Source organism: Megalopta genalis, chromosome 17 (assembly GCF_051020955.1).
Source record: "Megalopta genalis isolate 19385.01 chromosome 17, iyMegGena1_principal, whole genome shotgun sequence".
NCBI classification, from domain to species: Eukaryota; Metazoa; Arthropoda; class Insecta; order Hymenoptera; family Halictidae; genus Megalopta; species Megalopta genalis.
In genome coordinates this window covers 514617-540732 of record NC_135029.1, presented here as the reverse complement: position 1 = coordinate 540732, position 26116 = coordinate 514617, and the positions used below count along the sequence as shown (strand labels likewise).

Sequence of the window (26116 nt, the reverse complement as noted above, 5' to 3'; positions counted from 1 at the left end):
GCCTCGTCGCCTCGCCTCGCATTACCGCCTCGCCTCGCCTCGCCTCGCCTCGCCGCGCCGCGATCAGAAAGCTCGCAGGCTGGCAGAGCGACGCGAATGCGAACGCATGCGTCCGATCATCGCGTGGTCCTCCGACCGTGCTCCACCTTGGTCCACCGCGTGTTCGACCTAATAAACTAATCGAGCCGCGGACACGTTAGCCCGTGTGCTATCCTTCGCCCTCGGCTCCCCAGCGACTTCCCACCGATCACGATGTACCGACCGAACCGGGACGAGAGTTCCAGTATATCGACGAGAGATATGCGCGATCTGCTCTCGCCTCCAGTAAAAACCGCGAAGCGTTCGAATTCGAATCCAACGAGCAACGATATCTCGAAGCTTCGAAGCTCGAGATATCGGCGATCGACGATCCGTGAGCCGAGCTTTTACTACTACTACTACTACCGCTACTACTACTACTACTACTACTACTACTACTACCGCTACTACTACTACTACTACTACTACTACTACTACTACTACTACTACTACTACTACTACTGCTACTACTACTACTACTACTACTACTACTACTACTACTACTACTATTATTACTACTATTATTACTACTACTACTACTACTACTACTACTACAACAACAACTATTATTACTACTACTATTATTATTATTATTATTATTATTATTATTTGTTATATACGGGTCCCTTAGGCCGGTCGTAGCAACGTGAACGATGCGGAGGAAGAGTATGAAACGTATAGAAATAGAAAGGAAAAGAGAGATACAAAATTACGACGAAAACGAACAAAAGAAAGCATAAATTAATCAATGTACGTGTGTACGGTACAGATAATGTTTTCTATAAAATGGCTCCTAACGATGCTTCGCGCGATTATCCGGGAGGGGAGAACGTTTCGATCGCGAGATCCTTGCAACGAGCATATCGATCGGCGTGTATACGTGTTCTCTCGCATTCGTCGTGAAAACGTTTAAATATAGACTTTATTCGCCGACACGTCGAGAGGTGTTCGACGAGAAAAGAACAATAATAGAATCGGTTTGGCCGAACGATAACGCGACCCGATAACGGAAGAACGAAACGAAGCAGAGATAAGCTCGGCTTCGTCTAATTGATACGACGGATCGAATGCGTACACGATCGCGGAGAGCCGTTTTCTCGCGAGCAAAGGTATCGCGGATGGCGGAACCGGATCGGAGCTTACCAGCTAGATAGTCGGACAGATAGCGCGAAAGCACGTTCGCTCGCGATAGTAACGCGCGATTCCTCGAGATCGGTCGATCGGGAGTACGTATTTGTCCGAGCCCGAGTCCGAGATTCGAATCCGCGTCGAAAATAGACAAACGCGCGATTACATGGACGTAGAGAAATGGCACAACTCACCACCGTACCCGTAGCCCACGTGGTCCCGCAACGCCTCTGGATAATCTCCGATCTCTGTGTTCTCGACATCAAACGTGCCGTACGCAAAGTTTGGATGCTTCTTGATAAATTCTACCATGGATTTCATCATCAACTGACAAGTGTGCCTCCCGGCAACTCGACTCTGTCCGTTCGTTGTATAAACCAGATGCACCTTTCGCCACTCGTATCTACCGGCAGAACATCACGAAGACAGTGTCGGACCAGTTTGGTTTCGGCGGGATAGAAAACGACAACGCGATAGGGGATGATGACATTGGGGCGGGGGGGGGGGGGGGGGGGTGACAACGCGATTGCAACGCACCGATTCATCAGGCCGACGAAAAAGTTCGCGAGATCTCTGAACGCCAAACTGCCGATTCTGGTGGTCATAAAGTACTCGTCCTTGCACTCGGTCTTCTTCTCGGTGAAGTCGTACGTGAAACCGCCGGTGGTGATCAGGGGAACGTCGAAAAACTTCACCACTCTGCCGACGGCCGCTGAAAACGAACCGTAACTCGAACCGTGAATTCAAACGCCCCTTCGAACGCCGAACGAGACGATCCCTTACCAACGCAGTAGTCGCAGGCGGGCCCAAGAAACAGGTGTACGCAGCTCGAGAAACTGTCGATCGCGCCGATCTGCGCGTACGTCGCGTCGCAATGGTCGTTCTGCGACAGGAACTGCAGCTGCAACCAAGGCGGTAGCAAGCCCCGCGACCTCGCGTCGTTCACCGCCAGATCTGCGGAACCGGACAAAACAATTCTAACGGCCGGTCGAAACGATCGAAGCGCGCGCGCCGCGAATCGAAATCGCGCTCGCCAGAACCTTACCCAGGACCGGCAGCACCTTCGGCAACGAGATGTCGAATCGTGGATCCGCCGGGAGCAGAACCGCTATCCTGAGCTCGCAGGACACCTGCGGACGGTTTATCTCGCAGAGAGTTTCGCAGCTGCGGGCCAACCGGGCCTCGCGACAGCCGGACTCCCCTTTCACCGGACACGCGAACCGAGCGGACCAAGCGAGCCATGCGACCGTCGACAGGACGATCCATTTGGTATCCATGTAGAAGCCACCGGCCCAACGAACGCACCGCCGCCTCGCGAATCTGCTCCTCCGCTCCTCCTCCTCCTTTTGCTTTCCGTGTCGTATTAGACGAGAAGACCGCGCGTTCGACGCGTTTCCGGCTTGCTCGCGGCATCGGTCACGGCCGCGTCGAATCGTTTCCGGCTCCTGTCCATGTTCGATCGAACCACGGTACTTCCCCGGATCTCCTCTTCGCGGTGCTCCTGACGAGAACTCGATCGATCAAGGGAACGAACGCGGTGCGAATCGAAGCGAACACGCATCTGCCGCGACGCGCCGCCGAAACGACCGTCGAGGATCGATTTCGGCCACTGGACAACTATTCTTAGGCTTACGCGTACGTTACGGACACCGCCACAGGTTACGATTTACGATCCCGCGATCACCCCGACCACGCGATCCCTATCCGTCTCCTATCTGTCCTGTGCGATCGGACAACGTTCTCTACCGACGAGGGGACAACGACAACGTGGAAACGATCGGATCCGCGGCACCGAGATCGAAAACGGTACTGACGCTTCGTTCGGCGATCTTGAGCCGCATTACCCACTCGCGAACACGTAAGTAGACTTCTCGTTGGCTCGTGTCACGTTATCGCTGATTTTCTATCGCGTCGATTGATAATAGCTATCGAAAACTTTGTCGCGCGTCCTCACCGCCTCTCGTTTCTCCTTTAAAAGCTTCGACCGTTAATCGAACCGCTGCCCCTTACCCCAAAACCATTCTTCTGTCCGTTCGAACACGCTCGTCGTTCTGTCTCTTTCGCGCTAGTCTTTCGCCTCTTTTCTCTTTCGCCTTTCACCTTTTCTCTATCATCTTTCTTCTGTTCTATGCTACATCATTTTTAACCGAGCAAAACGGGCATTGTTAGCTGCACCGAAATCTACGGCCTGATCTTCGCAACGGAATACAATTCAGCGTTTTCGCTCCTTTAACCGATTGTTACCGAATTACGTACCATTACGATTGACTACTCTGAAGTTTACAGCTTTCCGTCTTTAACGGAGGTAACTTCGCATTCCTTGCTACCGTAAATCGTTAAAGAGTGATTTAATTTAGTAATTAACATCTACTGCGAATATATATACATAACCTTAACCATACGCTGATATCTCGAAGAAACATTCAAACACACGCTTAGAATACGCACAGCCATTGCATATGTGGGCTTTTCTGTCTAGGTTAGGCTGGGGGTCTGTTTAGGGGGTCCTAAGATCCATTTACCATTTCGGTGTCGCACTCTGCGTTACCGATAGTTCATGAATTTAGGTACGTTAGCGGGAAGCGAATATCTCATATACTCCGTTTCTATTACGAGTACTTAATTACAGACTTAAAATCCATTCTACGGATCCTAAGTCTATGGCTTGATCACAGACAGAGTAGATCTATAGTATCCAATATATTTTTGTGTCACCTGATATCTAGGTCACCTAGTATAACGGGTCACCTGAAGCCCCATTACCATTTCCGTCTCACACTTGTCGTTACCTACGAAATTTAAACGTCTGAGCAAAAATCGAGTATTCGTTATACCTCGTTTGTATTATGGTATGTTTTGCGATTCAAAGGCCAAAAATTTGAGCGGGCCATACATTTAAACGATGAAAATGGTACTTGTAATTTAACATTTTATATTTCAAAAGTTTCAGTGAATGTCATTAATAGAAGTGTAAGACTGTTTTAAAACTGGAGCTAGTAGTTTTACAAACTTCGAGATCTGTATGCAAGGAAGGTAATTTGCCGAAATAATTTTTCGAAATACTTATGCTCGAAAAGTTTTTGTGTACCTCGTGTTCTGAAAGAAATTCTTATAATTATTAAACAGCTAGAAATAATAAATTTATCAAATGTATATTTTCGATGTAAGAATTCTTTTCAAAAATCACTCTGTATGTTTGGAGTTGTTCATTATTTCCATTAACAAAATAAATGGCGAAATAGCCAAGGAGACATACTTAACCGTATCTCTAACAAACATTAAGAAGCCAGAATTCATTAATAAAAGGAGCTTGATTTAATAAACCATCGATCGATTTGTGCAATTATAATTCTTTTGTTATTTCAATCTCGTTGGTATTTTTTATAAAAAATTTAGACGATAAAATAGTCTTGCGAGTGCCCAATAGCTTTCTTGCAAAATAAATTGTTACTAACATTCAATATTTAGAAATAATCAAAATTATCGACCGTTATCGATCGCAGCGATCAACGTTCATCGAGAGGTAACCGCCACTCTCGTCTATCTATCTCCGTTAGGTCGGCAACAAACCGTTCGCGGCTATTATATTGGGTTGGCAACTAAGTAATTGCCGATTTGTTCAATGAAATAAAACATTTTTTTTACTTGGAATGAAGTTTAATCTGTAATGTATTTTCCATTTTGTTCGATGACCTTTTGCCATCTCTCTGACAACTTGAAAATTCCACGCTCGTAGAAAGTCTGATCGTTTTCGGCCAAAAACTGAGTTAAGTGAGATTTTACAGCGTCATCATCATTAAAAGTTTTACCACGAAGGGAGTTGTCCAGGGATCGAAATAAGTGGTAATCCGATGGCGCGAGATCAGGGCTATATGGTGGGTGTAACATTAATTCCCAAGCAATATCCATCAATTTTTGCCGAGTGGACAAAGACGTGTGCGGCCTAGCATTGTCCTACTGGAAAATGACACCTTTACGATTGACCAATTCTGGTCGCTTTTCCTTGACCGCTGCATTCAATTTGTCCAGTTGCTAACATTCGCGGATAATAAAAAATAACATAATAATAATAATAATAATAATAATAATAATAATAAATTTTATAATATAACATTTACGGATATCATAAAAATGGGAGTGAGAGACATCTATAACTGAAATCGGCAATTACTTAGTTGCCAACCCAATATACGCTACATGGCTCAGTTAGTTGCAGCAATGCAATCGCCAGAGAAAACAGTCGGGTTCCAGGGGTTCCTCCATCAGGAGTGGTTTGATCAAGGGAGCACCTTCCAGGCGAGAGCAGCGTTCGCAGGAAGATAAGTCAGATCTGATTTTCCTAGTAATGCTGAAGGAGAGGCACCTCTTGGAATGAGTGAGAATGAGACAACAAGATACTTTCCAATCTCACTGCTTCACTCTCCCATTCCGAAAGCTGCCTCTTGCCTTGAAGGCCTGCTTCTGAAGATCTTCCCAAATGTATGTTCCCTTTTATTTAAAATTTTTATTTTTTTTCTCTCTCTCTCTCTCTCTCTCTCTCCCTCAGACGCAATTTTAACTTTAACTTATGCAACCAATTTAAACAATTTTCCTTTTCTTTTCAATTTGAATCTAAATTTACCCTACTTTCTCCTAAAATCAAATTCTAGTTTTCTTCTCAATTTTAATTAAAATTTAATAAACTTTCACCTAAAACCAAATCTTATTTTCACTTTCCAATTTTATGTTTGAAATTTAATATACTTCTTACTAAAACAAAATTTTAGTTTCTTCTTAATTTTGATCTAAATTTATTTTACTTTCTCCTCATGTAACAAAATTTGATCTTTTTCAATATCAACATGAATTTTACCTTTTCCTTAATAGAAATCAATATTTTTGTTTCTAATCTTAAATCAGACCTGATGCTTGGGTTATGGAAACTTCTTCACTTTCTGCTGCTGCTTCTTCTCTCCTACTTTCCTTTACATTCTTCCTACTTCAAATTTCAAAGCCAATGACACATCGAAATGAGGGTCGCATGCACTTTTTTATTAATAGTTTTCTCAATTCTACGAATTGAATTGTATTTTATATCTAATTAGTGTGTATATTTCCATAATTTGCGTTTTCTGTACGAATGCAATAGTCATTACCTTTTTCTTTTCGGATAACTAGAGTTCGCGTTGATACGTATTCAATTTTCGACCGTAACTTGTCATAATTTTAATTGCAATCGAAACAGATTCATTTTGAAGAATAATATGAAACTAATAACACACTCTTTTTAGCTAAGATTTTCAGATTCTTTACTTATAGGTTAATATCACGCAAAGTAAGGTAAAAATGATTATGTATATGTAATGTTAATTGGTCACTCTACTTGCTGCAATAGTAATAGTGGTTGTAGCAATAGTTGTGTTGTAGTATTAGTATATGGCCTAGCTTTACCGCCTCACAACGGCTATCAATGATGGGCATATCGCGAATTGAATTAGCGTTACGAATGTCTAACAGCTATTTGAGTTAGTGTTGCGAACGTAAAATTACGGTTTGGATTATTCTCAAGTTTGGAAGTAGATTTATGTTAACGATAGCTTTGCGAATGATATAATCATTCGCACGGAATAAAGTTCCAGTTTCAATTACTAAATGAAATTATATTTAAATGTATGTATATTTAATAATTGTTGTTTGTATGTGAGCCGTTTATTTTGAAAGTGGCATAAGTCACTTTTTCAAAAAAATCGAGTTAATGGTAACACTAATTACAATTGAACGGTATCTTTTCATTCTAAAAAAATTTTCAATCAATAAATTGAGAACTATTGAGATTTGTTCGAGAGAAGTTTTGCTAATTAACGGTATAACAAACATGTTTATTTTGAAAGTGGCGTAAGTCGCTGTACTCAGGAAATTAATTGCGGGGCTTAGTGTAAAAGAAATAGAAACGTGTGATATGTGTGTGCAAAGTATTGTTTTGAATTATTTTCAGTATTTTTACAAAAGTTGTGATCACTGGTCTTATTTTTATAAGTGCGAAAGAATAGTGCTAAAAATTCAATGGATACGATTTTACCATGATATTCCCTATAAAATGTTTTATAAACTAACTTTAGATAAAAAAGATGAATTTCTAACTTTGGATTTGTCACCAAAAAGAGGAAGACCTATACCCCCAATATACCGCAGTTATTTAAAAAATTTGAAACAAAACACGATTTCCGAGGACTTAATCACTCCTATTGATGACGAAAATTAAATTGAAGTGATGTATTTTCATATAAATTACTTATACTTATGTTTCAGAATGTACTAATTATTTTTGTATTTTATGAATATTAAAATAAAAAATACTTAAATCAAACCTTTATATTAAATATGTTCATGGCATAAATTATTATTATATATGTAATTTATTCAACAATTTTAGTAAATCACTGTCCTTTCAAAACATCACTTCTGTAAAATACGTCGGACAAAATTAATTTTTTGTCAGTCATTTTTCTAAACTATTTATTTTGAAAGTAGCTTAAGTCACTTTACCGTAATGAAAAGTGGGGATTTTTTAATGTTTACACGAAATTATTTATACGGAGAAAAATATCAGTATCCTGAAATAACAAATACAAGTAAATCTTCTCGAAAGTTAGCATCCATATTTTGAAACGTGTTAAAACGCAAACCCTTAAATATCTCGACTTAAAAACAAAGTAACTTATGCTACTTTCAAAATAAACGGCTCATATTGCCCAATGATTGTACTGCGGAAACAGTCATCGAGATTTCGTGATCGCGTCTGTTTTGAAGTAGCATCGCAATTTTCATTGAACGCGATTGATTACGAACTCTAATTCTTGAATTAACTTCGCAATATTTATTGACCACGATTCTCTTATAATTAACGTTTCGATACTCGAGAAACACATTTCGTTAGTGTTCCGTAAAACAAAATCCCCGTAGCTGCACGTAACAGCACGGTTAAGAGAAAAATGTTGGTTATGCCAAAATTCCACGTAGCTTTAAACGGCTAAACACGACATTATCATGTAGCGTTGCGAATTTACAAATAAAGCTACTTGGGAATTTTTCATTTTCTATTTATAAAATTACTCGTGCGATTTGCGACGCACCTCTCGTATTCAGTTCTGAAATATTTGATTTATATTTTGTAAATTCGTGTCGCCAATAAGATCGTCCACTCACGGGTTTCTTTTACCAATGTTTTTATTAACTAACTTTGCTTTAACTAGCCGTACCGATATTGCTCGTGCAGACATAGGATTGATGGTTCCTCGTTAACTTGTAAGACTCTCCAAGTCCGCTCAACTATGCCTTGTGCCACTTGTGGCGAAGTACAGGGGACAATGGTAAACGGGATGGAGAATATTGTCTTGAATGGTTAATAAATATTGAGGGATGCACATTATTTTCAAAGTGTTCAAAACTAAATTCACACAACACGTTGATTGATAGAGGATAAGTATCTGAGATTTGAACTTGAACCCTGATGCCATGTCAGCTATTTTGAATGATCATCTTTTTAATCTGCGTGACGTCACAGTGAACAGTTACCTTTGCTTCACTGATCTCTTGGCTCTTTCTATACGCGCACTATACACATCGTAGACAGTGATGCCTACGTTTCTGCAAGACTCTCCGATCGTAGCGCGCTCCGGTAGCGACAATAAGCGTAGAAATTGCTTTGCTTTGATTTGCTGTCGATTCAATGCTAAGAGAGGATTCACTGCGGATTGGATGCGCAGTAAAATGGTGGAGGTAAAAAAATGGGAGGAAAAGTGGGAGGTAGAAAAATCGTGCAAAACCTGAGGTATTACTATAGTAGACACAGCATGTATATAGTGCGTGTACGGAACAATCCTTAGGCTAAGACTCGGAGTTAACTGCACATGACAGAGATAGACCACGTTCGGCGACTGCTCTGAAATTTGCTGCAGGAGAGATCTCACAAATGGGATTGGATAATGCCATTCTGCAGCACATTTCAGAGCAGTCTCCGAAAATGCTTTGTCTCTGTCATGCAATTAATTCCGAGTCCTGCTGGTGATGCAAAGATGACTCACGAAAGATAGTTCATTGTGACGTGCAAGATGGTCATTCTAAATGACTGACATGGCGTCAGGATTCAAGTTCAAACCTTAGATGCTGTTAGATGCTATCTGCTCATATCCGCTATCGATCATCTTGTTGTGCGAACTTAATTTTGAACATTTTTTAAGACAATGGCGCGTGTGTGTTGTTCCAAAGGCTGCAAAAAGAATCAAAATAGTGGTGGGAACGTAACTTACCACCTGTAAGTATTTCATTACTTTTAATTTCGGTATTAGCTAAATATATTTCATATTTGATTAATTGAATTTGCTTTCTAAATATTAAACATTTTCGCATGTTCATTAATGCCAAATCAAAATGTCAAAACAGTTCAACACATTCAGGACATCGGTGCGTCACTCTTTCGAAATTGCAAATATATCATACTAGCGTAGCTTATACAGCAGGTTCACCGTGACGTTTCATAGATGATTCGTCGTTACTTCAGGCGAACTATCTGAAGCCGTGTATATATATATGTGTGTGTACATATGCATATGGTTTAATCTAGTAAGTACACATGTGTGTCTAGTAGTATACAATATGTCTAAGGTCTAAGAAATTGCGCAATTTCGCCAAAAGTGGCGCTACTATCAAGGATGAAATGATTCTCTCCGGAATCACGGATTATCAACAATCGAATAGAAAATTATATTTTAATGTTATCTCTTTGAGATGTTTCAATGTTTGAATTTTTAAATTAAAGTTAAAAGAAGTCGCTTTGTACTTGGAAAAATTGCAATTGGATATTAATTCCGACAGCACTGTAAAGTTAAATCTATGTGCCTGCTCGCTGAGAATTTCTGATCGATGAATGTATATTTTCTTATTCACGATCTGAGCAACATACACTATATGAAGTGTAAGTTTAAACAAATTAGCTTACGATACGTTAAACGATTATCACAATTATTAAAAATTTATAGGTAATATATACATATATATATATACATATATGTAATCTTTTGTAAAAGAACTATGAAATATACAAATTATTAATATCATTACATAACTCAATGTTTACGATATTTAGATTTTCAGTATGCAAAAAAGATAATCTGTTCCCGTTATATGAATCAGATTATCTCCATTGATATGAAATTCCGCGTCACAATAATTGTTATAGCGACAAAATGTCAAATTTAAAAGAGCGCCATTTTATGTTATCGCGAGAGATGTGGTTTATTGTATATTGTATACCTTTATGAAACTCTGTAACGTGATTATTAACTTCTTCTATTCGATATTCGAAAACACAAGGTTCTTTCCTCGAATGCAAGTTTAACATGGAGGAGTAAACTTCTGAAATTCTTGAGTAAATTGTACTCGTAGCTATTGTATTTCGAAAACATTAAATTCTGAGGTTAGTGTCACGAAGTAATGATTTTTTCTGTTTGTTTATACATTAGCGAATCGTGTTATAATTAAACAGAATGTAGTATCATATTTCTATGATAAGGAATAATTTTAGTTCTTTGTTACGATTTTATTACATTTCAATATTACAAGACTATGACATAATATATTTGACATATATTACTTATAGTAGGAAAAATAGAAGGTAATAATGGCTTTGCACAGTGTGCCCCCTAAAAGAAAAGAAATCTACAAATACGAGGCACCATGGCCTCTCTACAGTATGAATTGGTCGGTAAGACCTGATAAGAGGTTTCGTTTGGCCCTTGGTAGTTTCGTAGAAGAATATAACAACAAAGTGCAAATAGTTTCTCTCGATGAAGAAACATCAGAGTTCAGTGCAAAAAGCACTTTCGATCATCCTTATCCAACAACAAAAGTAATGTGGATACCAGACAGTAAAGGTATGTTTACACTTTCTTTATCTAATTCCAAAAATCATTTTTATTAATTTTTTAAATTTTATGTTTAGGATTGCTGCCAGATCTTCTAGCTACATCCGGTGATTACTTAAGAGTTTGGAGAGCTGCTGAGCCAGAAACTCGTTTGGAATGTGTTTTAAATAATAATAAAAATTCAGACTTCTGTGCTCCTCTTACATCCTTTGATTGGAATGAAGTGGATCCAAATTTAATCGGCACTGCTAGTATAGATACAACATGCACGATTTGGGGTTTAGAAACAGGTCAAGTGTTAGGAAGAGTGAATATGGTCACAGGACATGTTAAAACACAATTGATTGCACACGACAAGGAAGTGTATGATATAGCATTTAGTCGAGCTGGGGGTGGACGAGACATGTTTGCATCTGTTGGAGCTGATGGTTCTGTCAGGATGTTTGATTTAAGACATTTAGAACATTCTACAATAATTTATGAGGACCCTCAACACACACCGCTCTTAAGACTTGCATGGAACAAACAGGATCCAAATTATCTAGCGACAGTAGCTATGGATGCTCGTGAAGTGATCATTTTAGATGTTCGTGTTCCATGTACACCAGTTGCCAGATTAAATAATCATAGGTATAAAAAACATCTTGTTGTCTTAATGTTACCTTTCTTCTATTATTTCATATCTTTCATTTTTATATTTATTTTTTAGAGCAAGTGTAAATGGTATAGCTTGGGCACCACACTCCTCTTGTCACATATGCACAGCTGGTGATGATCATCAAGCATTAATTTGGGACATACAGCAAATGCCAAGAGCTATTGAAGATCCTATTCTAGCTTATACAGCAGCAGAAGGAGAGGTGAATCAAATTCAATGGGGTGCAACCCAGCCTGATTGGATTGCAATTTGTTACAACAAAGCTGCAGAAATTCTCAGAGTATAAAAAATGTATTTTCTAATAGGTTCGCATCTTCATGTAAAAGAGTTTCTTGACGAATTGTTACACAAATTCGTTAGATCGTTTCATTTGAATATTCCGTATGGATTTGTCAATTCATCATACATTTTCTCATTTCTTTTTGTACCTGTAAAATAAGCATGTACAAATACTAGTTATTTTTAAAGGATGTAAAAAAATTAATATCGGAAATGCTTATCTATCGAAAGAATTATAAAAAAATTTGAGAAAGTAACACTTTGATACAGTTCAAATAGACTTATGAATTGAAATTTTCAAATTGAATATGACTGAACTGATCTAAAAATATCGAGTATGTGTACATGTTAACTGAACGATAATGCAGTGTATTATCATTGTGCCACTGGTATTTATGTACGTATTTAAGATTCTCAGGATTATCAAGCAAATGTACATGTGAGCGTGTGAAATAACAATAACAAATACACGTAGAAGCTCATTGGATGATAACTGAAATAGTAGTGTAATATTTGTATAAGAGGAAATTTCAGTCATCAGTAGATGTGTTCCGAGGACACGGCATATAGAGACTGACGAATCACATGTATATTATCGTAATGTAAAATTAACGTGTTCGAGATATTCCATTTGGTGATCAATTCAGGAAACTCGAAGCAGATTGTGTTATTTAGAATCCTTCCGTGAAATAAATCGAAATGAAATATCTCGATTGCGGCATGACTGTATATATGTTTATATTTCCATATTTACATGATTTTTTTAGAAAATCATAGAATATAACAATAGACTTTTCCATAATCTCCAAATTCAATCAATATATTTGTATTAAGCGAAAATTATATCGTAGCAACCAAGCGTGTGGGTAATCATGATTTAATAAGTGGGGGATGCAACAGTAAATTCTTTTATTACAATGACAAATATTATAGCGGTAGTATTGGTGATACTAGAATTAGCGAAGAAATCAACTTATGTGATAATATAATTACATACTTACGAAAAGTTTTCAATGAACCTTAAAACGTAAGATTGTATCATGAACTTGTAATTAAAGGTAGTTTTTTTATACATAAATTATTTGAATTAACATTAAGACAATTCAATGTACCAATAATCCATGCTTTCATTAGAAATCATAATTTCTATAGCGAACATATATGATAGGATTACAATCAATACACTTTCAATCAATATTTAAAAAAGAAAAACAAATTTTATATTATTGTTCGAAGTATCATAATTTACAGTTAACATAATATGGGCGATATGCATTATTTACAATAATGTAATGCGAGTATATGAGTCAGAAAATTAGTCAATCAGTTAAATTAAATTCTTGCAGTAATATCATGTTTTCAATCAAACATCTGACGACTCCACGCAGCTGTAAGATTAGCATTATATACTACTGCTATTTTAATAAATATTATTAACTCTGATACAGAGTAAGCTATTTATTACCTAACAGTATAGTCAACGATTTCGCATTCTTACATCTTCGAATATTCTAATTTATAAAAATATATTACACATTTTGCTACGTCAGATTCTTATGATAATTATCTTTTCAAAATTCCTCGAAATTTCGACTTTCTTTTTTAACAAAATATTAAAACCATATTCACTAATTTCTGTATCGATTAGCATATTATTTCTTTAACTTTTTATCCCGCGGCACGTGCGCTATCCACGAACAGATAAAATTCATGTCGCTAGAAAACAAAAAGGAAAGAGTGATTAACATTAAAATTTCACATTTGCACGTATTCACAGTTACATACAAAGTGGAACTTACGTTGATCATCGTTCCTCAAACATTTTATTATAATTAATGCATTGCGACAACAATGGATGGAGTCATATCCCTTGTTTGCCAGTATTAAGCACCTCTAACGTTTACAGTTCTGATCCCCGATGAAACTTCGCTAAATTACATCGAATACTCGTGTTACAAGATCACGTATCACTTTCGATAAGTGATCTGACGAGAATTTGGAAGGCTAGATCCATATGTTTAATCCAAACACCATGGCTAGCGTTGTAGGAGACATTGGTGAAAAATAAAACTATTTTCACAATTCTCACCGTGTACACGTGCTCGTGGAAGATCTGATTAGAATATTATTAAAGAACGCATATTTTGCTGGCTATATAATGAAGATGCAAGACTGTACATCCCATAGTCAACATATTCCCCATAGCAATATAAACGTGAACACGTCGAAAGGTTTTGTGAATGTTTAAATAGTGTGGACAATGTTTTAATGGACCTGGATTGTGGCGACCAATCTCATTACCGACTCCAGCAGCACGTTCCAATATATTTTTCTGAACTATCAATTGCAACAGGGGCGGAGTCAGATAAAGTCTAATTAGTAGCTCCAAAAAGAATGCACCAGACATTCCACACACCTGAAAAAAACAATCATTATCATTTTGTTATCCTCGCCATGCATGTACACGAAAGTATTCGAACGCTTACGTTTCTAACATTCAATTAATCAAATATATGTGTTAAACTGAAGCATTTGATATAATATGACACATATAACAAGGGATCGGTCTTAAGACTGCGTAAGCAAAATTAGAAAATAATTCAAAAATATAGCGCTTTTACAGTACATTTATTGTAAACACGTATCAGAAATGGCTCACAAAAGTATTCGAACGAAACAATTAATAGTTATTTAAATTGAACGATTAAAGGTTTTACTAGGAAGTTGATCCACCTTTTGCTTTTATAACACCCCTAAGTCTATTTTCCATTGAGTGGACCAACTTAGAAGTAACATTTGCATCTATTGATTGCCATATTTCAATAATATTTCGTTTCAACACTTCTTTCGAAATAATAATAGTATTTCTTAATCATTTTTCTACTTCATCTCATAAATGTTCAATGGGTTTTAAATCGGGACTTTGCGGTGGATGTGACACCACGTGTGGAACATTTTACAATTTCTATTCTTTGACTATTTTAGCGGTATGCTTCGGATCATTGTCAGACTGAAACCAATAATCGCTAGGTAAATACAATTTTGATACACTGCTTTTTAAATTTTCCACTAGATGCCATGCAACCCCAAACTAATACAGATCCATCATTATGTTTTATAGTCGGCCGTAGATTTCGCGGTTCTAATTCTGTCTGATCCAAGAAGAAAGCCATTTATTAGCAAGAAAAATAAAATTGTACGTTTAAAATTCGCCGACAAATTTATTTATGAAAATAATTCATTCTGGGACAAAGTATTATTCTCTGATGGGAGTAAATTTAACGTTTTTGGTAGCGATGGACGTAAAAGTGTTTGGAGGAAAAGGAAAACATAATGATGGATCTGTATTAGTTTGGGGCTGCATGGCATCTAGTGGAGTGGGAAGCCTTGTGTTCATCCATGAGATAATGGATAAAACGAAATACTTAATAATTTTTGCAGGAAAATTTAAAAAGCAATGTATCAAAATTGAATTTGCCTAGCGATTATTGGTTTCAGTCTGACAATGATCCGAAGCATACCGCTAAAATAGTCAAAGAATAGGTATTGTAAAATGTTCCACACGTGGTGCCACATTCACCGCAAAGAGTTCCGATTTAAAACCCATTGAACATTTATGAGATGAAGTAGAAAAATGATTAAGAAATACGGTTATTACTTCGAAAGAAGTGTTGAAACGAAATATTATTGAAATATGGCAATCAATAGATGCAAATGTTACTTCTAAGTTGCTCCACTCAATGGAAAATAGATTTAGGACTGTTATAAAAGCAAAAGGTGGATCAACTTCCTAGTAAAACCTTTAATCGTTCAATTTAAATAACTGTTAATTGTTTCGTTCGAATACTTTTGTGAGCCATTTCTGATACGTGTTTACAATAAATGTACTGTAAAAACGCGCTATATTTTTGAATTATTTTCTAATTTTGCTTACGCAGTCTTAAGACCGATCCCTTGTTATATGTGTCATATTATATCAAATGCTTCAGTTTAACACATATATTTTATTAATCGAATGTTAGAAACGTAAGCGTTCGAATACTTTCGTGTATGAGTGTATCTCATGTAAATTATTTGAGAATGTGCATACCTGTATCGCTATTTCCGTATCCCATGTATGGGCTGGATGATGTTTGATAAAAATGAGCAGCGTAGTCAGGCTAAGACACGCATTAATGGTGAAATATCTGGGGAATAGAATTCGCTGCACCTCGCCAAACGTGTGCCTGGGCAATGCAAAGTATAACGACAGACCTGAAGTGATAATAATCGTTATTAGAGATGTTATTCTTCTTTGTTGTCCTGATAACGACCACCGGTAAACTAGCCGAGCTTCCCTATGCGGTTCTAATTACCTGAAACGAAGGTCATCCAAATTTGAGCGCCGAGGTGCATCACAAACGAGGCCAAATAAATGAAAGTGGTTGTTCTCGAGTAAGGATGACCAGCACCCTGTAATCTATCTTTCGTTGGTACCAAAGCCGACGTTACACACAGAACTGCTGCGATCATGATTACATGGGCTGGTTGTGTAGTGTAGAACAGAATCCTGCAACAACAAAAAGAATTATTCCTATAATTTTATGAATAAATTTTATGATTCCCAGGAATCCAATGAAACACTGTTAAGATAATAAATCTTTTGATAAAATGTTTCCTTCTTTTTTTTTTCTTTCAACGGGTACCCATCCGTAAAAAGAAAAAGAAGAATTCTGTAATGACGTTAGTAATTAGATCGAAAATTGACTGAACACGTACGCGTCAATATTCTCGGCTTGGTTTTACACGTCTCACGTGACCGCATCTTATTATTACCAAATCCGGTTCTCCGTTAAGTTCAACTCACGAGACTCGCGCGGTATCATCATTCTAGGCGCCAGACGATCCAACGTCCGAGATAGCTCAGTTTACACGAGAAAGAACAAATCGTCTACCTCGCAATGTTAGCTTTACCGTTTTAATCTTGATTCAATCTTCCAATAGAGCACTAGCGCTAGAGAAAACATCATTTTCATCGCTGTTTTATTTATTAATCTTTCGAGAGATTAATCTTTCAAATTTGTTCAACTGTACGATTTCGAATTCGAAAGGATCTACAAAATTGACTGTGGAAATAAACGAAGCTACCTAAAACAAATAAGCTTAGACGATTCGCGGACTGATCTCTTCTTCTCCGAGATAACGACCAGACTGTTCTTGGATCACACTTTCGCGAAACATAATTACGAAAGAAAATATGTATCAAGAGAAACTAAATTGTGCAACTCAGAAGGCGAAGAGAGACGAAGAGACATCAAGAGCAAGAACTGATTACTGAACCGCTCTGTACTACAAAAAAACATATTTAAACTTCGAACAGAGGATGCAGGCCTGGTAGCATTTAATATTTACCGTAGGCCTGCCATATTGGCGTAATCAATTCGCACGTAGTCGGTAGACTGGTTGCATCATTTCATTCGCCGCGTCAATGATGAAAGTTCCACGGTCGCGTGTCTATCCTTACCTTTATCATCTTGTTTATCAGATTGTTTATCACATTATCGCATTCATTTCTTTTTGCATTTCGAAAAAGAAACTCTCGAAATAATTTTGTCCCTTCCAACCGACTGCGAATCATACATTTTCGATGATTAACCCTTTGCACTGGAAGCTAATTTAACTGTAAATCTGAAATAATTTTTCTGACTTACAGTATCTTCATTTTACATGACAATGTGCACTTTATGCGTGCGAAATCGAGTCTTGCGACTTACACAATGGTTACACTTTTAACAATTTTTTAAAATCTAAACTTTGTTAATGTAAAAATTATGTTAGAAAGTGATATAACAAATTTTAGTGATGCCTCAGAGTCGCCACTCGAGTGCAAAGGGTTAAACGGTAGTTGTCGCGTGATAACTCGTTAAACTTTCGATTAGAAATTTGTTAAGGATAAGGAAAAATCTGCCTGAATCTGAAACTAAATCTAATCTTGTTAATTTAGAAGATGTTACTGTTACTAAAACTAGACCACTGATAACTTTCCAATCTTATATTTCACGCTTAGATATATCTAATGCAAATTTAGCGGTTAATGTGTGTCGTGCATCGCGGACATATGATATTGTGCGTTACCAAAGTGAAATCTGCGAACAGACTCCGCAAAGTTTGAACAGACACATCGACGTTGACACTTCGATTGGAACACTTGACCTAAATTCGTAGCAAAACAGACAATGTTTAAAGGCCTGTTGCCACATCCGTTATTGGCAAATGTCCTTCCACAGATTTTTTAAATAACTGCACTGGAAAATTCCCAGTTTTACACTAAATAACTGTTCCAATAGAAACCGTTAGACTATTGTTGATCCGACTTGTTCGTTCGCGGATAGAATTGCTGCTGCCGTGGTTAGAGTATCTATCGAGCGATCAACGAATTATTTTGCGATATCGACAGACTGACAAATGTCCGAATATTCTTGACGCATCCTGTGATACGTGGATGCATCACGTGCAAGCAACATTCGGATTCCGAGTTGGACCTCTTCCCGCGAAAGGTTCTCGACCGGACCCGTCTCTCGTCGCACACTATCGAAGACATTTCCGAGAATTTCGGAACAGGATTATGCATTCTGTTCCTGCCTCGCGTGTTCCTGTAAAGGCTCTGCATACATTTACGCAATAAGAGCACGGAGAATTTGCGAAACAACGGGTCAATTTTCTCTCGAGTGGGGAGGGGAAAAAAAAATGCACAGCAATCATGAGTCGGCATAAACATCTCTACAAGCCACTAATTAGACGACTGCTAAATCCTCCGAATTCACCGTTCGGTAAATAAAGATCAATTCGCGCGGCGCGACTCCTTCTTGCTTCCATGAATAAATTTGTTTGCGCGCCGCAACTTTAATAAATACGTATACAATATTTTGGGACCGAAGATTGTGAGGGCGTGCACATGGAACCGCCGTTAGCGACAACGCGTCAATGAAAGTGCAGCGAGACGGCACTGATAATAGATGTCTGAGGCAAGTAACCGTATCCCGGCTCGTATCGTGATTACACCAATCATTCTGGATCACCGCGCGGCCAGCGTCGCTCTCTCACATCAATTAGTTAGAACACGACCGAACCTCGGGCAAAGGCCTTTTTCTCTGTATCTTCTACCACGCGATACATTGTACCGATCTCATATAAATCGTATTTTCATCGATCGTATCTCGATATGAGCCGTTTATTTTGAAAGTGGCGTAAATCACTTTGTTTTTAAGTCGATATATTTAAGGGTTTGCGTTTTAACACGTTTCAAAATATGGATGCTAACTTTCGAGAAGATTTACTTGTATTTGTTATCTCAGGATACTGATATTTTTCTCAGTATAAATAATTTCGTATAAACATTAAAAAATCACCACTTTTCATTACGGTAAAGTGACTTAAGCCACTTTCAAAATAAATAGTTTAGAAAAATGACTGACAAAAAATTAATTTTGTCCGACGTATTTTACCGAAGCGATGTTTTGAAAGGGCAGTGATTTACTAAAATTGTTGAATAAATTACATATATAATAATAATTTATACCATGAACATATTTAATATAAAGGTTTGATTTAAGTATTTTTTATTTTAATATTCATAAAATACAAAAATAATTCGTACATTCTGAAACATAAGTATAAGTAATTTATATGAAAATACATCGGTTCAATTGAATTTTCGTCATCAATAGGAGTGATTAAGTCCTCGGAAATCGTGTTTTGTTTCAAATTTTTTAAATAACTGTGGTATATTGGGGGTATATAATTAAGCAAGTCTATCATGTCTTTGTATTTTGCTGAAGAAACAGGACGAGATCCAGCGTATAACGGTTCCATTTCTATTTGTGAATAACGCCTAGGTCTTCCTCTTTTTGGTGACAAATCCAAAGTTAGAAATTCATCTTTTTCATCTAAAGTTAGTTTATAAAACATTTTATAGCCATCTGTTGGCGGGTCTGGAGGTATAATAGAGTATAATACTGAAAATAATTCAAAACAATACTTCACACAGACTTATCACACGTCTCTATTTCTTTTACAGTAAGCCTCGCAATTAATTTCCTGAGTACAGCGACTTACGCCACTTTCAAAATAAACATGTTTGTTATACCGTTAATTAGCAAAACTTCTCTCGAACAAATCTCAATAGTTCTCAACTTATTGATTACAAACTTTTTTTAAATGAAAAGATACCGTTAAATTGTAATTAGTGTTACCATTAACCTGATTTTTTTGAAAAAGTGACTTATGCTACTTTCAAAATAAACGGCTCATATATCGGAGATCCTTAACTTTCCCAATATCCGATTCTTATACAAATTTTCGAACTGTACGAGGTTGACACACACACGGTTGAATATTTTCGATGACTGTATTTTTATTAAATTGAATCTTATACGTCGATCTAATAGAACAGGAATCGGCTGACAGTAACAGCAGGTTATGTAAGGAGAGTTGGGTCTCCAGTCCCAAGGGCAAGGAATCATTCTTTGTGTAAACAGCGGAGTTGTAAACCATGTCCGGAAGGGACGTTTACGTTTACAGAATGGCTTGTTCAGCTGAGAAGCCGGACGAGGGTGGCCAGACTCTATTCATCTATTTTTCTCCTATCATTGGGGGTCCAGTCGTAAGAAAAGGAAACAATCGAGTCCACACGTTTCAGGTCCGCACGCTCGTAATACGACGCCTGAATGCGCGCGACCGTTTCTGGGCTTACGACCTGTTCTGCGCGACATCCAAAGCATTAAACTGCAAGATATACAATACACGGGGTATTATGAGCCAGTTATCAAGAGGTACCAACCAGCAGACGTGCGAGATGGCACGCACACGCTACCTCTCGCAATTGCCATTCTGATTTAGACGCGAATCAAACGATCAGTTACATTGTACATACATATATGTATAGTCCCCACCCCGTTCGAGATGAACGATCAGATGTAGAAGGGACGCATTCGTCTTTTTAGTCAGCCTCTGTTAACCGGCCCCGACGAATCAACTCGTTCTTTGCACTTGGTTTTCTGCTCCCCCCGTACGTATGCTTGGCCGAACAGAGGCTTTCTAAAATAATAATAATTTTAACAATATAGGATAGCAATTCGTAATAACGTATATTCAGTTTTCAATCTTTAGTCGTCATACCAAGTATATGTAGGCGGCGCTATTCATTATTCGCACACGAAATCAGAACTTCCGAATTTCCGACACCAGTTTTCGGTTTCTTACGATAACAGATATCAACGCAATTTCGATGTTGGAGGGCGATAACATCACGTCACTAGCGGATTCAGATGACTCAATTGATTAATTGCTGTCTGACTTTTGCTGACGTCATGAAATGCTAGTCGACAAATGGCACGTGACAATTTTTAGGACGAAAGCGAAGACGTTCAAGCAAACAGAACGAAGACGAATTTGACGCGAACCAGATTTTAACGCACACTTGCTCGTCAACCATCCTGCTGACCGAGCGCCAGCCAGCCAGCCCAGCCTGAACCACTCCCGACCAGATGTTCCTCGGGATTACCGTCATTAAAATTCCATCGTGACTACCTGTCATTTCTGTCGAAACGGCAGGCCTACGGGGAAAGACGTTCGATTCCCAGACGACTCATGAATAATTCCGGAACTTTTTCCCTTCAAATTCCCTCGGGCCTCCGGAATTTTTGTTCTCTTAAATACATACATATGCACACGAACGGATTTTTGTAACTTGGCCGCTGATCAGAAATACAAATCTGAAAACAGTTGAGAATGCAAAAGAAGGACGAGAAAGCGTACGTTCCCTCTATTCATTCTCGTTGACAGACTTATTTTTGTATCGTCACGTGTTGCCCGAAATAGACAAGTGCAAGTGTATAAATAAATATCCATTTGTGCACATGAGGAAAATACTGCAACATTAGCTACAGTATATTTATTATATTAAATATAATATTATATTATTATATTATATATATACTATATATATTATAGTATATGTATTATATACTAATTATATTATATTATATTTATTATAGTATATGTATTATATACTAATTATATTATATTATATTTATTAGGATGTAGGCGATCGCCTAATTATATTTAGTGTCATGTATATATGTATATATATATATATATATATATATATATATATATATATATATATATATATACATTATATACATATTTAGTGTCAGGTATATATGTGTATATATATGTATGACACTAAATATAATTAGGCGATCGCCTACATCCTACGTGAACGTATTAACCTCAATATGTTTCCTCGTACTGTGTTAATATGTCGAGACATTAGAATTGAATTAGAAAATGCTTTGACACCGTTAACGGTTACGTTATAAAAATAACCTTAAAGGTGTAAGGCGAGGTCGATCTTCGCTTTCACCGTGTCCATGGAGCGTTAGTTTTTATCGGCCGGGCATAATTAAGCGTCAGTGACGCACAACATTCGGCAACGTAGAGTACAATGAAGGGACCGCGATAAAAAGGCCATCAGTGTGATTAAGAAACGTATCAATTTATCGGTGTTACGATGTGCAACATATTTTAGGCGGCGGTCGCGCTATCTACATATTTAAATGTTACAAACACTATCGACAAAACGCGAAATTCATTCCGGTTTCATCGAAAGATTCGGGCACGATTGAAAAGCTAACTTCGAGGATGGACTACATTTTTATTTGGTCTTTCTACGATATCGTTTCGTTATCAAACTTGCATTCGTTACGTAATTGTTACGGGGCCTGGCCAGTTTCGTTTCGCGCGCGTGGAGAATGCGTGACCGACTGTTTGTCTGTCATTCCATCTGTCTCTCTCCCACGCATGCGCGGAACGTGGCATTCTGAAAAGGTAACGAGAAAGCACGTGTCCGAGAATCACCGTTATGGGACGCACAATTATTGTACAATATCCAGCTATTTTTAGTCACGAGTGAATGCACTCTAAAGAGAAAAATGCTATAAATTCAATGGCGTGTATTTATAACATTCACAAATCTATTTCGCTTGCATCCCATTTCTGTTTTATGAACATCCACCTGTAGCTTCTGGTATTCAAATGGAAAGTTCTTACTGTATACTCGTGCCAACCGAATCTCAAATTATCATTAATGCAATTACGTCACGCGTCGAAATTTCTACAGTAATTTAAACAAAATGGTCAATTATTTGTGCACTGGAAGAAACGACAGATATCTGTCAGCTAAAGCATATTGCAGAAAGGATAATAATTGATCGGTCTCCACCTGATGCAGAAATAGATCAAAGACCAAACGTGAATCAATAAACATCAAGAATAAACGATGGATACAAGAATGATTCACGCGGCCGATCAAAGTGTATAATTGCATATTAATTCTACAATCGCAGGAAGAGAAAAATAATATTGCAGATCGCATGTTTTTGTTTCCGTTACAAATTTTACAGTTTTGTAAAATATCTTTCTTAGATCTAATTCAATTTGGAAGCATCACGTAGCAATTTCTCATACGTACATCTCTCCCATTACACGTCCTGTAATACCCGGATACTGTAATGGGAAAAGGTGGCAACCCTAGTATCATGTTGAGCTCGGTGCCATTCTTATTCAGGCGCATAGTCACGTAGACCGCTCCATGCTCTAATTACTTTCGCCTCTTATTTAATTTCTGCTTCATTTTTTTTTTATTCGTGATTCATTCTTGACGAATATTATCTATTTTAATCTATTATTGTTAGGCTGCAGGATACCGATGCAAATTACCAATTTTATATTTACTCACGATAAAAATAGAATAAAAATATTATTTATTTTCAAATTACAAAAATTTAATGGAAAAAATATTAACCACATCAGCTTCTTCACAGAGTCTGAATTTATACGCAAAGAATGTGTTAAAAGTTCGAATTTTTAAAATAATTTGCAAAATTTTCCGTTTACGTTTTATCGTTATCGAATTCATAACCTTATCATCGCTCAAACGTCTATATTTTACAGAACTTTACACCGACAGTTTTTAATTCAGTTTGATGTTTAAAAAGACAGCTACAAGACTATTATATTCCAGATGGAAAATGATATTTTTACGTTTTCATTAATTACAATATGAAAATATGAAGCACATTATGGTTATTTGTTTTATATGAGATAACTCGTAAAACGCCACCTATTATCTCATTTCAATTGTTTGCAATTGTGTGTGGTTACATATACCTAGAGGGATTACCCAAATTTCTTTCAAATATACCTAAAACTAACAATGAACTTTATCTAGAAACCTGTATACTACCTGTTCATCTTTTCATCTATTAATTACTGTTAATTGCAAACTTATCAATCTTTCAAAATATTATCTAAAATACAAATTTTGCAATCTAACCAAATGTTACGCCTTCAAAAAAGTAACTTTCTGCCAGTTTACCTAATATCACAAAATTAGTAACTTAGTTTACCTAATAACACCAAAATTTTCTGCCAACTATGATGTAATAAAATGCAAGAATTATTATAAGGAATAGGATGGATATTTACCATAATCATGAGCATATTTAAAAACAATGTATAAACACATAAAAAGCAATACATAACAAAATACACAAAATTACTGTGAAGTGAAATTAACTAAAATAATAATAAAAATATAATAATATATACTGAAAATAATAAAAAGATACATACTTGAAAAATTTCGTCTGTTGCAATGTCTCATAATATTTTGACAACGTCTTCAGAAGCGAGCTGTAATTTATGGTACTAGCCCTCAATATGTCATCGGCTAGTTCCGGAATAAAAACAGCATCGGTCTTCTGTTCCTTGATAATGTTTAGTTCCTTGGCAACCAAGTCGTCGTGCAACTTCATGTACTTTTCTTTTGCTTTCTGCAGTTTGTTGTTCTGTTGATGATGCGCCACTGCCGGCTCCATGGATTCTATACCAAGCGATGTACGAAGACACATGGTATTTCTCTTTGGCAATCAAGTCAAGTTTGTACGTGAAGAAAAATAAAGACAGCGAATTAGGTCTTGAAATGTGATAAATAATGTTTCACTAATTACACCAACAGACACTATCAAAATTTCGTGCGAAAGTTTTAGAAAGAATTTAGAAACCGCGGGAGATCAACGCGATCGCGAACTTGTACTACCGCACAGTACGTCGTTCCGTGGACGTACTCCCCTTTTATATATCCCCCACCACTGTTTCACGATCGGCCAACCCACGGGTCCTAGCGACCGAAAAGCGAAAGGGTGGCCCATTTGGAAATCCTAAATTCACCAAAGTTAAATTCACTCGGATATGTGTAATATTATAGAATTATTAAAAAATCATTTACAAAATTACCGATTTTATTTGCTCCTGTAACAATTTGTTAAAACTGCCTCAAACAATTTAAATAGGATAGCAAGTGTTACACAATATGTACTTTTGTTGAATTTCCATGTTGCTTTCTGTCGATGGAAATCGATAAAGCTGTCAACATAATGTGATTCATTATTTCATTTATCTCAGAAAGAAAAAAAGTAATCTTGAAGATTGTATGCATTAAACACAAACGAGGAAATGTCAAAGTTCATTAACTTGTGTTTTTCTTGTCGTTAAGATTATCGCGTATGATCGAGCGATAGCAGTTCTGGGTCAACATCCTTATATTTTCCGTATGTTGTTGTTTGTTACTGTCATCAAAAGGCGGGAAAATGTTTCTATTAAGTTGTTTTCAGATCCTTCATATACTTATATATGGTATCTAACCTCGTAATTTAATTCTTATCTTATTTAATATTTCCTTGTTTTATTATTTATTCAGTCACTTGTTATGGATGACTTCTTCGAAAGAAATCAATGTATGTATTATTCAGGCCCTGAAGTTACTGTGAGCTCTCTGTGCTGCAAGGAACCGGACCGGACACGGAAAAAGAAAATGAAGAACCAAGGCATGCAGTGCATCTTTCGAAACCACACTCGGTATTATTTGCCAATCATTGCATTCTGCCGGATGATTTCAGATTAAAGATCGCTAACAGTAATTAATACGTTAATGAAACGTACTCGTTCAATTGTCTTATTTAAAAGTACA

General features: G+C 37.2%; 3 protein-coding genes and 1 long non-coding RNA gene across 6 annotated transcripts in view; 1 reads left to right on the top strand and 3 right to left on the bottom strand.

The window, feature by feature from the left end:
* Nucleotides 1-3064, bottom strand: part of LOC117217388 (atrial natriuretic peptide receptor 1) — a 36716-nt gene extending 33652 nt beyond the window's left edge. The window contains exons 1-4 of the mRNA XM_076527267.1: nt 2252-3064; nt 1990-2160; nt 1744-1918; nt 1401-1609 (exon numbers count right to left, since the gene is read on the bottom strand). Of these exons, the coding sequence (XP_076383382.1) occupies nt 1401-1609; nt 1744-1918; nt 1990-2160; nt 2252-2483 (787 nt within the window). The 5' untranslated portion in view covers nt 2484-3064. The remainder of the gene's footprint in view (nt 1-1400; nt 1610-1743; nt 1919-1989; nt 2161-2251) is intronic.
* A 6259-nt stretch (nt 3065-9323) lies between these two features.
* On the top strand, nt 9324-13488 carry wap (DDB1 and CUL4 associated factor wap). 2 transcript variants are annotated; one of them, XM_033465015.2, is made up of 4 exons: nt 9324-10660; nt 10847-11117; nt 11186-11738; nt 11818-13488. In XM_033465015.2, exons 2-4 carry the CDS (start codon nt 10865-10867, stop codon nt 12050-12052), a joined length of 1041 nt encoding a protein of 346 aa, XP_033320906.1. In that variant the 5' UTR covers nt 9324-10660; nt 10847-10864; the 3' UTR covers nt 12053-13488. The 2 variants fall into 2 exon arrangements, with proteins under 2 accessions (XP_033320906.1, XP_033320897.1); XM_033465006.2 differs by having other exon boundaries at nt 9332-10660; nt 10844-11117.
* LOC117217428 (transmembrane protein 205) lies at nt 13243-25218 on the bottom strand. Of its 2 annotated transcripts, XR_004489557.2 has the most exons (5): nt 24721-25218; nt 16401-16594; nt 16136-16299; nt 13845-14461; nt 13243-13761 (listed from the first exon to the last, which is right to left on the bottom strand). XR_004489557.2 is itself a non-coding variant. In XM_033465027.2 (4 exons), the coding sequence occupies exons 1-4, from the start codon at nt 24996-24998 to the stop codon at nt 14174-14176; spliced, it is 924 nt and encodes a 307-aa protein (XP_033320918.1). In that variant the 5' UTR covers nt 24999-25218; the 3' UTR covers nt 13243-14173. The 2 variants fall into 2 exon arrangements, 1 of the variants encoding a protein (XP_033320918.1); XM_033465027.2 differs by having other exon boundaries at nt 13243-14461.
* LOC117217474 (uncharacterized) lies at nt 19715-21983 on the bottom strand. Its single transcript, XR_004489566.2, has 3 exons — nt 21202-21983; nt 20957-21120; nt 19715-20808 (listed from the first exon to the last, which is right to left on the bottom strand). It is a non-coding gene; the product is annotated as an uncharacterized LOC117217474 (long non-coding RNA).
* Nucleotides 25219-26116: the final 898 nt, after the last annotated feature.

Bases quoted from the DNA above. Each gene is read 5' to 3' on its own strand.
- LOC117217428 (XM_033465027.2), bottom strand. From the start codon at position 24,998: ATGTGTCTTCGTACATCGCTTGGTATAGAATCCATGGAGCCGGCAGTG. The intron at 16,595-24,720 runs GTATGTATCTTT...TTGTTGTTGCAG, and splicing joins CAACAGACGAAATTTTTCAA to GATTCTGTTCTACACTACAC. The intron at 14,462-16,135 runs GTATGCACATTC...TGTTTTTTTCAG, and splicing joins ATACGGAAATAGCGATACAG to GTGTGTGGAATGTCTGGTGC.
- wap (XM_033465015.2), top strand. From the start codon at position 10,865: ATGGCTTTGCACAGTGTGCCCCCTAAAAGAAAAGAAATCTACAAATAC. The intron at 11,118-11,185 runs GTATGTTTACAC...TTTTATGTTTAG, and splicing joins GTGGATACCAGACAGTAAAG to GATTGCTGCCAGATCTTCTA. The intron at 11,739-11,817 runs GTATAAAAAACA...TTTATTTTTTAG, and splicing joins GCCAGATTAAATAATCATAG to AGCAAGTGTAAATGGTATAG.